Below are 15,969 nucleotides of genomic sequence, written 5' to 3' on the forward strand. Positions count from 1 at the left end.
GTTACAATTTCGGATTGTTTTGAAAACTGCTGCAGATTTACTTCCAGTTTTGAAGGGTTGATTATTTTTGAGTGGGGGACGATTTATACATTATGTTCCCTCTACTTCCTCCCCCCCCCTTTACCCTTTCCTTCCCCCCCCTTTACCCTTTCCTTCCCCCCTTTACCCTTTCCTTCCCCCCTTACCCTTTCCTTCCCCCCCTTTACCCTTTCCTTCCCCCCTTTACCCTTTCCTTCCCCCCCTTTACCCTTTCCTTCCCCCCCCTTTACCCTTTCCTTCCCCCCTTTACCCTTTCCTTCCCCCCTTTACCCTTTCCTTCCCCCCTTTACCCTTTCCTTCCCCCCTTTACCCTTTCCTTCCCCCCTTTACCCTTTCCTTCCCCCCTTTACCCTTTCCTTCCCCCCCTTACCCTTTCCTTCCCCCCTTTACCCTTTCCTTCCCCCTTTACCCTTTCCTTCCCCCCCTTTACCCTTTCCTTCCCCCCTTTACCCTTTCCTTCCCCCCTTTACCCTTTCCTTCCCCCCTTTACCCTTTCCTTCCCCCTTTACCCTTTCCTTCCCCCCTTTACCCTTTCCTTCCCCCCTTTACCCTTTCCTTCCCCCCTTTACCCTTTCCTTCCCCCCTTTACCCTTTCCTCCCCCCTTTACCCTTTCCTTCCCCCCTTTACCCTTTCCTTCCCCCCCTTTACCCTTTCCTTCCCCCCTTTACCCTTTCCTTCCCCCCTTTACCCTTTCCTTCCCCCCCCCTTTACCCTTTCCTTCCCCCCCTTTACCCTTTCCTTCCCCCCCCCTTTACCCTTTCCTTCCCCCCCCCTTTACCCCTTCCACTCCCCTCCCCCCCTTACCATTTCCCCCTTTTGTTCCTTCCCTTCCTTTAACTTGGAATCTCTTCTCACCTCTGCTCCCTCCCCAGACTGCAGCAAAATGGCATCTGGCAAAGCGATGATTGGAAAACCAGCACCTGATTTTGCAGGTCCAGCTGTTGTTGATGGAAAGTTTAAGGACATCAAACTGGCTGATTTCAAAGGTAGGTCCCGGAAGACCTTGCGGTCCATTCCAGCTCGGTTCCACTTGTATAGTAGTCCTATTGAGCACGTCGATGGTTGTCTTTGTTTGGATGCATTTTCGCAGTCATTGTTCTCTCGTACAGTTTGGGTGTACATCTTGTTGAAATTGTGAAACTTTCTGACCCCTCCCTCCGCTCCCCCCAACCACTCGACTGCTGTTTAACTGATTAAGTTATCCTTGACCTGATTGCAATCTTGGGAGCCTTTGTCTATTTTGTCTTGTGCAGGTAAATACCTGGTCTTCTTCTTCTACCCTCTGGACTTCACATTCGTGTGTCCGACGGAGATCATTGCATTCAGCGAGCGAGCCGAAGAGTTTCGCAAGATTGATTGTGAGGTCGTTGGTGCATCTACTGACTCTCATTTCAGTCACCTTGCCTGGTAATCCTGCAATTATAATGTAACAAATTGGCTTCCCCATTTATTTAATTATTTTTGTTGTTTGCTTGTGGCTCAACATTCACTTTTTTTTTTCCACTCTGTATATGGGACAGGTACGTTTTAGATTTTTACTGCTAGCATGTGGAGCGATACCGTTGTGTTCCTTTGCCTTGTCAGTGTGTGATGGTCGTGTCTTAAAACTTCTTCATCGTTACTTTCCTTCCCTCTGCCCCCTTTCCCCCTTTTGTCCCTTCCCTTCCTTTAATGGTGACTTTACACAAAAAAGCACTACGTTTGAGGTTTATGAAACTTCTGTGTTGGTAAAATTGACTGACTGTTCCAGACTGGTTTATTGAGGTTTTCACACAACTGGTCTGGTGAACAAAATCTGACGACCGTTAATATCGAGCCTTGGTTTGCTTGCTTGGTGTTTCCATTCTTGCATGGGTCATTATTAACCACATTTACCTCCACCACTGAAGGTGAAAGGTTGTTTTTCACCCGTCTGTCTGTGTGCAGGATATCTCAAAAAGTTGTGGACGGATCTGGATGAAAATTTGTGGACAGGTTGGGTGTGTGATCAAGACGAACTGATTAGATTTTGGTGAAGATTCGGATCCAACTCCGAGGATTTTCTAAGTGCTTCTTCACCATTGAGAGATCGGGCCAAAAATTATACATAGCACGATATTTCAAAAAGTTGTGGACGGATTTGGATAAAAATTGGTGGATAGGTTGGGTGTGTGACAAATTGCTTTGATTTTGGTTAAGATCTGGATATGATGATTTAATTTTTGAAGTGATTCTTCACCATTGAGAGGACCTAAATCGATGTGGTATTGCATAGCATGATATTTCAAAAATGAATTGGGCCTGATATGTTCTCGTGGATCAGGCATTACGTGGCGGACGTATGCGCTCCACCGACTGCCCTTCCCGTTTGTTATCTTGTATTAGTTCAGACCTTGGGAAAATATATATATTTTAATAACCTGGACCGTAGTTCTGGGGAACTTGTGGGATGGCCTGTCATCCGTCCATAAACATTTGTAACTCCTCTGAAACCACACACAATTTCGATGAAACTTAACCACAACCTTCAACACCCAGTACGTACCAAAGTTTGTTCATGGCTTTAAAAACAAAAATCGAGCTCCGAGGCAGGGGAGGTTTATGGGGGGTTGCTCTCCAAAATAGGTATTTGCTTTCTTCTCCGAAACGACACTCACAAAAAAAAAACATTTCTCGAATCTTGAGATCTTCACCAAAATTTTATCGATTCATCCTTGTCACACACCCAACCTGTCTGCTGGTTTGGCCGAATCAGTCCATAGCTTTTGAGATATCCTGTTCGGACAGACAAAGACGTAGGTGAAAATATAATCTCCATTCACTTTTGGTGGCAGAGGTCGTTGATAGGTGCGTTGATTTCCAAAGTGCTAAAGTGTCAATGAAGTGTATGCACCTTGTCAATGAAGCTGGCAATGCTAATGTTTGGAAGTCAGTTGTGAGCAGATGTTTTTTTTTTTTTTTTTTTCTTGTTGTTGGCTCTCCTTTGCCATTTGGGCTTACCATGGATTATGAACAGATGAGCATAAAGATAATTTGGGTATTGTGATGAATTGAGTATCTTTTGGATCTCAAACTCTATATTGATTGAAACTTCTTGACAGGGTGGAGAAACCTCGAAAGCAGGGTGGTCTTGGTAACATGAAGATCCCACTGCTGGCAGACAAGACGTGTGCAGTTGCTCGAGACTATGGGATTTTGAAGGAAGATGAGGGTATTGCCTACCGGTGGGTCATCCAACTTTTTGAGAATTGAGCTTGGTCTTGTCTATACAGGAGTCTGCAACATTTCAGAAGTGTTGACCAATTCACTCTTCTTTATGGATCTGTGTGCCATTGGTACATTTTTAACATTAATAGTCCTACTTGCATTTTAGCAGCTTCATTAGTAAATGAATTAAAAGGCAGATCTTGCAGTTGAGTGTGATGCTTGCTTTCCCTTGTTGAGTTCTCCAGTCTCAGGCTATTAGTTTGACATTTTAAGCAGCAGGACAAGTCTGGGTGTTCACTTGTTAACCGGCTCTGGGAGGGACAGAACTGACGTCTTGTGTGAAAATATGTTCTCAGAGTTCTGTAGATGAAAATGCCACTTTCTTCAAACAGTTAAATTTCACTGGCAGGAATTTCCAACAGGTCAGGATAGACATCTCAGGAGCCTGAAATGTGCGCCACAGATCCCCAAACCTCGAGACCCATAAGCTTGAACAATGCAACTCGAGGTGCATTTAAAGGCCCGGTCACACCTTGACGTTTTAGCCAGCGATGGCAACTTATTAAAATGTATGTAAAACGCTGGCTTACGTTGAACTTTTGATGTTTTTTTTTTTTAAAGATTCGGACGTATTCATAGCGACTTGGTCTTATGTATAACGGACACACAACGTTTCGTTGTGTTATAGATAACTTATACCAACGAATGCTGAACCTGTTGTCAGCCTACACAACCTATGCCCAACGATAGTCTAACTTAGGCATAGCGCGTTGCAGGCATCGCCGACGATGTCGTGACTTAGTCTATTAAAAGGCTGACGCACAACGATTCGAATCATAACTGCCGTAGAAATGGAAGTGACAACATCGGTCACACCTTGGTGATCTTGCCAGCGTATGCCGACCTAAGAAAAATGTGTCTAAAACGTTGGGGCACGTCAAATACGGTATGAGTAAGTTTGGTATACGTGAGTACAACGCTAAAGTACGCTATCATACGTCGTAGTAAGTAGAGTACGTCAAGAAATTTTAAACATGTTCAAAATTTTACGACGTACTCGGCGTATGACACGTTTCGCATGCGATGGGGATAAGTTTTACACACGATATGTGGACGCTTACACACGTCCACAAAGGCTACTTATAAGCTACTCGTAAGTCGAAACACGTCGCGGTAATGTCTTTTTACGCGAAACTTATTTCTAACTTATGTTTGACGTGCTTTGAACCAATTCTTTACGTAGTCCCAACACACATCGACGTATGTAGACGTATTCCAGTCGACAAAAAAAAATAAATTAACGTGTTTCTAACTTGCAACTGCCATATAAAGACGTGTTCCCAGCGGTTTTGGGAATTGGTATATAAAAATGCTGCTCATAAAAGGGGAACCCAACAGTGTTTTTGAGTCGATGTACATGTCAGCAGTAACAGTATCGGTATTGGTATTAGTTTTAGTATTAGTTTGTTCATGTTGGCAGTAGTAGGTGAGTGTGAGGGGGAGGGTGTGGGTTATGATGGATCGTCCTTGCGTTTAACAATTTAAATGATAAACTCAACGATTTAAATGGCTGCATCTCCACTATTGAAAGTAGACGCTTGCGCTCAACAATTGGATTTTTTTTACACTCAACGACTTTTAAACGGTACCACTCAGCTAGTTTCATTGTTTACAATGAACGATTTAAATTGCTGTCACTCGCCTTTGTTTTTTGACGCTGGGGTTTGGAAATTTGAAGCGTTTCTTCTGAACGTGTTAAAACGCTCAAACTCGACTATTTTAAATAGACGCTGCCGATGGACAATTGGAATCATAGCCAAGCTAGACATCGAAGTGTGAACATCCTCGTCATGCCGAAGAAAAGTTTGAAGAATGCTGCAAATAAGTGTCCTGGCCGTGGCCGTGGACGCTGACGCAAGGACGATCCATTATACCGACGTCTTTCAGCCTATGAGTAACTTAAAAGTAACGTCTGTCGATGTGTGGCAACGATCGCGTAACGTGCCAACACGTTAATCATAGGTTAGAAATAAGTTTCGGGTACTCTAAACATTACCTCGGCGTGTCTCAACTTATGATTGACTTACAAGTAGCATGTTGACGTCTCAACGATCGCAGACCGTGCATACAACTTGTGGCCAGCGTAGCGGAACGTGTGAGTCATACGCCGGCATACGTCGTGAAATTTCAAGCATGAAAAAATGAGGACAACCAAAAAGTACAACGTTTAAAGCCAGCGTACAACGACGTATGGCAGTGTTTTTCAGCGTGCTCTCAATGTTATCAAAACTTACCCATAACGTATTCAACGTGTGCCAGCGTTTTAGAAAAAAAATTCAAAAATCGGCATACGTTGGCTAAAACGTCAAGGTGTGACCGGGCCTTAAATATTGACACCCATCCACTGAAACTGTCAAATGCATGTTGCTGGTATTAAAGTTGGCTGGCTTGATCAAAAAGGAAAACATTGAACCAAAACGTTGGAAATCTTGACATCTGACAAAATTCTGATGCGAGTTCTTTCATTTACATTCCAGTCCCAGCAACACTGGTGGTGTGATGTGTTGATAGTTCTTTAAGATGTCGGAAACAGTGGAAAATTGAGGTGTCAATGCCCTGAGAAAAAAAAAATAAACTCGGCAAGTTTTGCAAGGAATGCCTTCCACGTTTCAAAAAGATCCATAACGGGTTGGCCTGCACCCGATGGTTTGTTTAGATGTGCGGTGATGTCAGTTAGAAATATTAGTTGCACGACCCATTTGTCAAGCCGTTCAAGGTAGTTTTGACCTTCCAGAAATATCTTTATTGCATCGACAGCGCACAAAGTGTGCCAAAAGCCTTCCCATGGCTAAGCCAATGCACATTGCTGTGAAGTGGAATGTCGTTGTACTGGTATGTATGCACTGTATATCTCCAAGCAGAACTTGAAACTGCCTGAACGTCAAGGCAGATTGAGTTCCATTAAGCTCAGAATTAGAAATCTTGGCACAATGATTTTCTTGATGAATAATACAATTGAAATTGACTGTCTGGTTGCCAATTTGATCCTCTGATTTTTTTTTATTTTTTTTTTTTGCAAATCTTTCCTGTTTTCTGACCGTAGCAGGGGCACTGTCTGTCACAGAAAATTTTTTGATGTCGATTCCTCTTTCCTCAAAATGATTAACAAACGTCTTTGCTATCTCTTCCCCTGTTGTGCGATGGTTGGGTTTGAGGCAGCATAGCTCTTCGTCAGTCACTATCTCGCAAAAATTGCTAACCATGGTACATGATTTACATCCACACTCATCAAGCATGACACTAAACGCTACAGTCTTGTTTGTTACCTTTTTCGACCATTTCGCTTCTGCATCTTTCCACTGATCTGGCAGATGTCTTTAATTCTGGAGATGATTGTGTCTTTATTGGGTGAATCATTGAATAAAACACCTGAAACAACTGAGAAAAGCCTCTAATATATTTCCAGTCTAAATGGGGTTCCATGTTTTTTCCAGACATTGTGATTTATTTTTTTTTTGTGGTGTTTTTGTTACTCCCCTCTGTGGCTTGATTTTTACTGACAGACATTGGTAAAGGCACTGCTTTGCTTTCTGTTCTCGCTATGGCCAGTTTGACAGCCTTGTCTGCCATATCCTTGAAGTGTTTCTCGTGCTTTGTCTGAAAATGTTGTTGGATATTTGAAGTGTGGCAACAGAGCACAAACAGCATGGTCTTTATGTTGAACAAATCAATATTTGTCTCCAAGAGGGCTGAAATGAGGGAACATCTAACTTTGCTTTCTTAGGAACTGCCATTTGGTCCAAAAAAAATAAATAAAAAGTGATCAGTGGCACTGACATTTCCGTTGAATCAAGATTAGCTGGCCCTACTAAATGTAATGTAGTTAATAAACCAATTAAATAGTCTCCTGTTATTTATTTATCCCCCCCCCCATTCCTTCAATGAATGCACTTGTGTTATTTTATTTTAGAGATTGACAGAGCAATCCGGCCTAATTTATCGGGAGGGGGGAGCAGGAAGGGGTTCCCCAACTTTGTTTCTTTGCTGTTAATTGGACTTTTATTGCACATGCAACTCAATAACCTTGCATGGCACACATGCCATACATTGCTGACCCTTGCTCTAATAGATGTCTGAAGAATGTTCTGTGATTTATATTCTGTAATCTTTTAAGATGTCTCATTTTTGGTTGATTTTTTTTTCTTCCCCCTTCCCCTTTCATAGAGGCTTGTTCATCATTGACGGTAATGGAATTCTGAGGCAAATCACAATCAATGACCTGCCAGTGGGACGTTCTGTTGATGAGACACTGCGCCTAGTGCAAGCGTTCAAGTTTACTGACGAACATGGCGAGGGTAAGACTTTAAGGTGGCATGTCCTTGTGACATTGTCTGGATTTTAACATCCTTAACAGAAATGCATAATATATTATTGCAGACTCGGTTTGAGGCTCTTCGTGGGTGTAAGCGCTCAGGTCCCTCTTGAACGACCAGTTCTGAGGCTGCCGAGCACAGAACTCCGTGCACCGGCAGGTTGCTTGGCAACCACGAATGCTGATTGGCACGGCCAATCCGGGCAGGGTTACACGACCTCGTGTGATACCTTACCTGTGGACAGCAAAGTCGATTAGGTTCACGTGCCCTCTGCGTACTTCTTGCGTTAAACTTACCATATCGGGTGCAACCGAGCGGAGCTGCCAAGTATGTACCGGCTAATAGATTGTTGGGGTAAAACTTCCTGGCTAAGCTAATGTGTGGACAATGCTGAACCAAAGAAGGAAAATACAAAACTGGCTAGGTTCATTTATTACAAGCAAGGGTGAGGAAAGTTGTGGCACATTATAAAGGGTTTATTCACAAAATGTAAAGCAAGGAATTTGAGTGCGGCAAAAGAAAATGGTTATTTATAAAAGAGTGTGCAGAGTTACTCCCAATATAATCTTCTACAATCTTGTATCATGGTAACATAACGGGCCCAATTGCACACACCCAAGGATGCTAGAGAGGTTAAAGAGAAATAGTTGAGGTGTAGGTGACCTCGTTGTACCTGGCGTGGTCGATGGACATGTGCAACCCAATCACTTCGGATGGGTGAGGTAAGAAAACTGGGGTGTCTGCAGTGTGATGCAAGAGGAAGGTGCGAATCAGTAATGCTCTTTTAGTGGGTGAGATGGAAAAAGATGCATGAGATGGCTTAACAGGGCACATGTAAGAGTCTGTGTGACAGATGCCGATGACCGGCAATGCTCGCTCCACCCTGCTTGCTTCATTCAGTTGCACTGCCGTCTCAGCTGACGCTCAACTCTGCAAAGGCTCTGGATGAAAAACGAAAGACTCACCGACCGACTCGGACTGATTTGCTCTCTTTTTTATAGAGCCCGGAGTGAAGGAGGGGGGCCAGAAATTGGATCAAGACCCTGTAGATGTTTCCGAGCTCCCACGTTGGTGCATGGACTTCACTCTGAGCCGAAGCCACGCAACAGAGCTCCATAATTTACATTGGCCGAGGGTTTTCGGGAGCGCTCCAGCAATGAATGTGCGCTGAACTCCATTTGAGTGTTGTTTCGCGGAACACCAGGGCCACGCAGACGTCATTGAATAAGCCCCAGCACATATTTGCGCTTCAAGTTGCATGCTAAAATACCCCAGCTCATAGTGTTCATGACCCAAGCATCCCAGAGACTGAGCGTCCAGGGAGCTAACTGTGTGGTTCGGGTGGTTGTGAGATGAAGTGCTGTGGTGTTTGTGGTTGCATTTGTTGTGAAGAGGTCGGGCGTAGGTTGTGGGGATTTTTCGAAGGCGTTTGTAGCGTCGTGGTGAGGGTTTGAGGTGAGGCGTTGGTAAATAATGTGTGGTTTGAATAGGGACGCCATAGCATATCCTCATGACATCACTGTCCGGCCTGTGGTGTGCATGTATGCATGGTGGGGTTTGTGTGTGTGTGACAAAGGGATTAATTGAAAGAATAGGAGGTTGAAGGCCTAACGAAAAGCCCTATCCAATGCATCTTGTCCCTTGTACCCACGATAAATGTGGAAAGGGCGAGCTAAACGAATACTAATGAAATAACTGTCTTGGGATAACTATATGTTGGAGTGCTATTGTTGTGGGGCCGGGTCTCGGTGGCGAGCACTGCCGCTAGGTGGAGCAGTAGAGTCTGCTCCACTGAACACCCGGAATTTATAGGTTGTAACTGGAGCCGATGGGTCCCTGATCGGACCGAAGATCGCCAATAGGTCAACCACGTGGGATAGGGTCGATTGCCAATTTCAATTTATCTAAACACCCACGTCGTCCAAACTACCGAGGAAATTCACCCTCAGCAGGATCTGCGCGATCCGGGCCGTATCCTGAGCGGAGAGTACCAGAATCCTGTCGGGCCGATTGCACGATTTCGACAGCAATGAGGCCTCCGAGTTCCTGTTCGCAGCGCGGCAAACCAATGGTAGAAAGGACAAGGATGGGCTGGGACATTCAACAAGAGGGGAATTTATTTACAATAATCGGGGGAACGAGGGGAGCACGTAAGGGCGGAGTTATCACGACTAAGCAAGGCAATGTACAATGAGCAAAATAAAGCACTTGCACAGTTTTACTTAGACAGGGCCCAGGGACACAAACACAAATACCCGAGGACGAGATGGACCTCGTGGGTCGATCTCGGTCAAGCCGGACCGTGGTACCTATCCGCTTCGTGCGGCTACACCGACCTCGAACCCACAACCCGAAGTCCACGACCACGACTGTCCGCAGAGCCCTCGTCAACAACCGCTCACTGGCTTTGGATGCCAGGTTGGAAATGTCCCACACACTATGACCGACTGCTTGACAAACGCCACAATCTGTCTTGCCAACGCTCCTGCCACGAGCACACCATCTCTCGAACGCTGGTCCAGACAACAACACTTTCTCCTCGGGAGGGAGGGGCTTCTTTTCCTGGCCACTCGCCTCCTCATTGATCGGACCGCGTCACGTGATTTGCTGGCTGTCCCTCATTGGACAGGCCCACGGAAGGCAGGGTGACTCCCACCCTTCTGGGTGGAGTCCCGATCTGAGGTGATGAGCCTCCTGATTGGACGAAGGATGCTTTTTGCCCTTGTGGGCGGAGTCTGCTCTGGAGTAAGGGGTCCCACTCGCGTCTGCAGCCAGAAACGCGCACTATGGTGTCGGTGAGCGAGGTGACGGCGCCGCTGGTGTTAGTGATTTAAAAATGTAAAAGAAAACCCTGACTATCAAAATAACTCCGCAGCGCATGAACATTTAATTCCCATTAGACTTGGGACGGGACCCTAACTAGAAACACGTACTTACCGATATAACTGTTCTATAAGGACCTGAATGTTGAGTGCAGTAAGCTTCCAAATTCGTAACACTATTTCCTCAGAGGAGTGCCGGCTTCACAGAGCCGCAACAATATAATTGACAGACTTGCTGGTATGGCATTGCATAGATTGGTAGCATAGTGGTGAAAAAGGGTCGTCTATTGCAAAGCTGGTATTACAAGGAATGCAGGAATTAAAAATCTCTGGTGTATTTGGCAAATAAAAGGAACTCTAACACAGGAGGAAGACATTTTAGTCCCATCATGCCTATGCATTCCTGCCAATGTTCAAATCCCAATATGATTTCAGTTCTGCTGCCACAAAGCACCTATCCAGAGCTGGTGATTTTAAGCCATCGTGGGATATTGACTGAATTTATGGAATCTGACTTGAAACGGAAAACTAAATCTGCCGAGGGAAAAATTGAATATGAAGGAAATTGCAGGGGGGAAAAAAGAGGTTTGGATTACTGTGGGTTTTTTGTACATAGCCAAGACTCGTGCAATAGAACAAAAGGAACAGTAGGTTGGAGGGGGATAGCAGGGGTGAAATTCAAAAATAGAGGGAGAATTTGACAAATTGGTGGTTTTGGGAAGGGGGCGTGCACATGGGGTTCACAAGATGGATAGAGAAAAATTGGAGAAAGGGGGGGAGGCGGTGAGGCAGGTTAATGAAGTAGAAAATATCATGGTTTTGGCTGGGGAATGATTTTTATTTTTTTTTTTTGAAGACATGGAGGGGAAAATGATATTGAGTAATGAGGAAGTTAATTCCTTGGGTAGAAAAAAAGTGGTGAGCAGTGGTTCTGGATGTTGGGAGTTTTATCATAAAGGGGCTGATGGTGGAAAGCACATGCCCTACATCAACTTGAGAGGGTGGGGAAGGGACAAAACTGGGTTTAAGAAAGATCAAAGGAGGTGATGGAAGACAGATCACTGACCTGTTGTGATGGGAAAGTGTGAGGACCTCAAACTCGGTTTCATGGCAGGTGATTCCAATGATCTTGAAGGTCTTGGTTTCCATGGCGTCAAGGTAAGGCAGGGGGAGTGAAACTCCAAGCTGTGGTAAAGGCCTTGTAAGTTTATATGGGTTCAAGCAAGTTAGATTGTGCATGATACATATGCGCACAGGTCAGGAGTGGTATGGGAGCAGTGCGTTGCTGCATCCACTTTCCGCTGGTACTCCAGGGGCCTCTGTCTGGCCCATCTCCTTGAGATGCTGATCAACCACAAGGCATGTGGTCAGCCCATTGGCTTCCTTCACTGAGAGAATATGGTGAGCACGATCAGTGTCAGGAAAACTACAGCTGACACTCATGGACTATGCAGGTAACAAATCTCATTTGAGTCTTTCAGCAACCGTCCATTTGACAAAGTCCAACCAGCGATAGCCAAGGACTCTCCAAAGATCTGGTACCAAAGGAATTGAGTCTCCATCCCAGATCCCTGGTTAATCCAAGTCTCACATCCATAGAGCATGACTGGAAGCACCAATAACCTGAAGACTCGGACATTCATCCTGCACAGCTACCGACAGTGCCACATCCTGTGATCCATTGAATCTATGATTTCCCCAGGCCCAACCCAGGTGTCTTGACTTCTGGCTCACAGCCAGCAGAGACATGAATATCACTGCCAAGGTATGTGAATCTCCCTGAGACCTCAACATCCTTACCACAAACAAGGTATCAGCATCCAAGATTTCATTGAAAGCCTGGATCTTCCTTTTGACCCAGGAAACCCGTAATCTGTGGTACCGACTCTTCATTCAGCACTGCGAGGGCCCCCAAAAGGATATCCAGTCTCTGCAAAGATGACTGCATGATCTGCAAAATCAAGATCAGAGATCTTGACATTACCAAACGATGCGCCGCAACTTGATCTTTCTGACATCCTCCCCAGAATCCAGTCCATAAAAGTGCTGAAGAGTGTGGGGGACCAGTACACACCCCTGACAAACTCCAGTAACAATGGGAAATAAGTTGGAGATGGTACCACCACATCTCACAGCACTCTCAGTTCCAGAGTATATTTCAGACACAAGATTTATCAGCTTTGGTGGCACCCCACGAAGACCAAGAATCCTTCCTCCAAGGGGCATCCCAATTCACTGAATCGAATGCTTCACAGATATCAACATCGGCTGCAAACAGCCCTGCCCAAACTCTCGTCTGTGTTCGGTGAGGACCCAAAGGGCAAGTATACGGTCAATCGTTGACCTCTTTGGTGTATAGCCTGACTGCTCTGGGTGCTGGTGCTCAAGCAGATCGTGGTGAACCCAATCAATAATTATCCGAGCAAAGACCTTGCCCAGCATTGAGCAGCATCACCCCTCGGTAGTTATTGCAGTCCTGGCGATCACCCTTCATTTCCAGAGAGGGACAACAAGGCCCCTCTTCCCGTCAGTTGGGATGATGCCTGTGTTCCAGGCAGAGCACACAACTGCATGTAATGACACGAGTACAGCATTTCCACCAGCCTTGAAAAGTTCAATATGGATGCTTCAAATCCCAGGAGCTTTACCCCATTTCAACTGGTTCACCGCAGCCCGTTTCCACAAACGAAGGTCCATCACAGTTGATCGGAGGGTCAGCAATGGGGATAGTAACACCCCTGACATCCAACTCAACAGCTGGTGGATCAGCCTGGTACAGCTGCTAAAAGTAACTGGCCCAGCGGGCCTTCACTTTGGACTCTGTCAACAGCCCACCACGACAGCAAAAGTACTTAAACAGGGGGCTGTGGCATCTTTTTTTTGTACTTGTTCATTTTCCAAGTAAAACCATTTTCTTTTCAGCACATGTTTGATAGTAAACTTAATGTAAAGTAATGTACATATTTTGGACCTTTAAATGCAAAGTAATGTACTAGATGTTATGTTCATCGTTTGTGGTGTGACACAATGCATTTTCTAATTTCCATGTATAATGCGTACCACTTGCTCAAATATTTTGATTTTTTTTTTAAAGGTAACACTGCATACTATGAATGTAAATGAAGTGGATGGAATTACAAATGTAATGTTCACTCATTTGTCTAGCAACAGACTTTGTACAGAGTAAATTACAAGTATTGTTGGTGGGCAAGAGGTCAAAACTTCCACCCAGTCACCAATTTAATGATGGAAAGTCCTTGTGAAGGGGGGGGGGGCTAATCCACCAGGACAGCTGATCAAATCTTTACTTCAGTTTCTGACCTGCAGAAGTCCGAGTTCTGTCGGTTTAAGGAATGGGGTCAGAGCAAAGACCCCTGACGAACCACTGTTTTGACTTTTGAACCTTCCTACCAAGCACGGGATTTTTATTTTTATTTTTTGCACTCATTTTATAATGGCCATTGTCTTACCCATGCCGTTAATTACCATTTCCAAATTTTAACCGCTCACCAGTAATGAAAAACGGTTTACAGAAAGGGGGAGGGAAGGACAAGAAGCAAACTTGATGGTCAGTCTGGCTTCCCTATAAATTTGCCCCACACTCAGACTGAGCACTTGCACAATATCTTAACCACTTCTGTCACAAACACAAGCCACAAGATGTAACATGTGACTGCATTATCTGAATTTTTAGAATTGTGTAGTGAAGGTCCCAGATGAGTGTCCTGAAGTGCTACTTGGTAAAATTAACTGTCATGTTTCCAATTTTGTTAACCGTTTCGAGCAATGGTTGATCTCTGCAAATGCTTTTATTTATTTCTCCTCCACCCTCCTCCCTTTAATGGCCTCTCCACCCATGCCGCATTTATCGACTATTCATTCTGTATGCAGTGTGTCCAGCAGGTTGGAAGCCAGGAAGTGAAACTATCAAACCAGATGTGGACAGGAGCAAGGAATTCTTCTTGAAGCAATGATTGCTGAAGATCTGTGTGCCATTGTTCCTTGCACTGATTTTCCTTTAGATTGTTGATTCACCGTGTTTTCCTGTCCTTACTGAATTTTTTTTCCCCTCTATTGTCGACTTGATTATTTTGCACTGAGCCACTGGAAACTGGTTAATAAAAGCAAAGCAGTTTTCTGTAGTCCTTACTGGGTGTTCTGTTCTTCCAATTGTTCTAAATTAAAAATCAGACTAGGCTGGGGACATTCTTTCAGGATTCACCTTGGCCAGAGTGGTTGTCCTGTAAATAAATGGTAGCTGCTGCGGTCTAAATGTGACTTTTTTTTTTTTTTTTCTTTCTTAAGTGGCAAATTTGTCTTGCAATAATTGCATCCAACAGGAGCTCCCCAAGTTTGTGCCATTTATATGAAGGACACAGCGGAGTCTACCTTGGCCCTTCATGTGAAATTGGCCCACAATGTTGGTTGTACCATATGTTTGCACTCTGCTATTATTTGCATGGTCTATTTTTGTGAACTTTTTGGCCAGGTCTAACATTTGGACTTTAGCCATGGTACCGGTGATGGTCACCAGCTCAAGCTCAGCAGAAGAAATCTAGTGGTGGGATTGCAGTCAGCTATCCAACTTGCATAGACTAAATTTGAGTTTGTATCTCATTGCAGCAAAGATGTTTTTAGGTTTTATTATTATTTTTTTTTTTTCCTCTTGCTTTTTTGTTTATGTATGCTTTCACTATTGATCTGTGTAATATTTTATAAAAGAAAGTTCATGAGGCCAAACAACATTTGAAATTCTCAATGAACCAAACCACACGCCATACTCTAAATATTCAACTTTCATAAAGCAGACCTAGTTGGAAGTCATGGGTATTGTGTGAGTGGAAGATGTCCATTGTGCAAAGCGATTAAAACCGTTTATTTCAAGAATTCACCTGATCTAGCAATTGCTAATCAAGACTGAGCAGGCTTGCTATCTTAGAAGCCTAATCAACAGACAAATGCCCAAGATTGTTAGTCTATATTCATCGGTTAAACCCTTTCTCCATTCCTTAACGTGTTGAGTTGTGTCTATATGGGAACTCCTTTGTTTTAAAATGCTGTACTAGTGTTTTCAGAGCTGAAAGGAGGGATGATGGGAGTGGTGTAGTCTTCATGTCCTAAAACAAACATGGGTCAAGTGACCCTTTTGTGGATACATTGGATATTTGCTTGGGATTTAATATTTAACTTTTTTAAAAGGAAACACAAACCTAGAGTTCATTAACCCTTACCAAATACTGGTGGGGGGGGGGGGGGGGAGTTGTAACCCTGCTTGGTTTTGATTTTGACTGGATCCTAACTTGGAATCAAGTGAGGTAAGATCAGGAAATGCTTTTTATGTAGATTTGTATAGCATCTGATGGAATTGGCAAGTTTTCGATCTTGTAAACTGTAAAGGAAGCATTAGGCAAGCTGTATTTGTTTTTTTTTAGTGTCTGCATGGCAAGAATCCCCCACCCCAACATCATTTCCCATACCTGTATTGTTTATACATGGCTCTTCCTCCTTCCACACCCCCACATCCAGGCCTACAGAATGGCTTAGAGGT

At 44.3% G+C, this 15,969-nt stretch overlaps 1 protein-coding gene across 3 annotated transcripts in view; it reads left to right on the forward strand.

The window, feature by feature from the left end:
* The window catches only part of LOC147024472 (peroxiredoxin-1-like), a 14,971-nt gene extending 401 nt beyond the window's left edge, over positions 1–14,570 (forward strand). For all 3 annotated transcript variants that reach the window (XM_085884432.1, XM_085884433.1, XM_085884434.1), the window contains exons 2-6: positions 913–1,026; positions 1,294–1,447; positions 3,121–3,243; positions 7,451–7,581; positions 14,313–14,570. In XM_085884432.1, the coding sequence (XP_085740558.1) occupies positions 924–1,026; positions 1,294–1,447; positions 3,121–3,243; positions 7,451–7,581; positions 14,313–14,395 (594 nt within the window). In that variant the 5' untranslated portion in view covers positions 913–923 and the 3' untranslated portion in view covers positions 14,396–14,570. The remainder of the gene's footprint in view (positions 1–912; positions 1,027–1,293; positions 1,448–3,120; positions 3,244–7,450; positions 7,582–14,312) is intronic.
* Positions 14,571–15,969: the final 1,399 nt, after the last annotated feature.

The sequence above is a fragment of the Eptatretus burgeri genome, chromosome 6, assembly GCF_056783735.1.
Source record: "Eptatretus burgeri isolate ZD-2024b chromosome 6, Ebu_testis_v1, whole genome shotgun sequence".
Classification (NCBI taxonomy): Eukaryota; Metazoa; Chordata; class Myxini; order Myxiniformes; family Myxinidae; genus Eptatretus; species Eptatretus burgeri.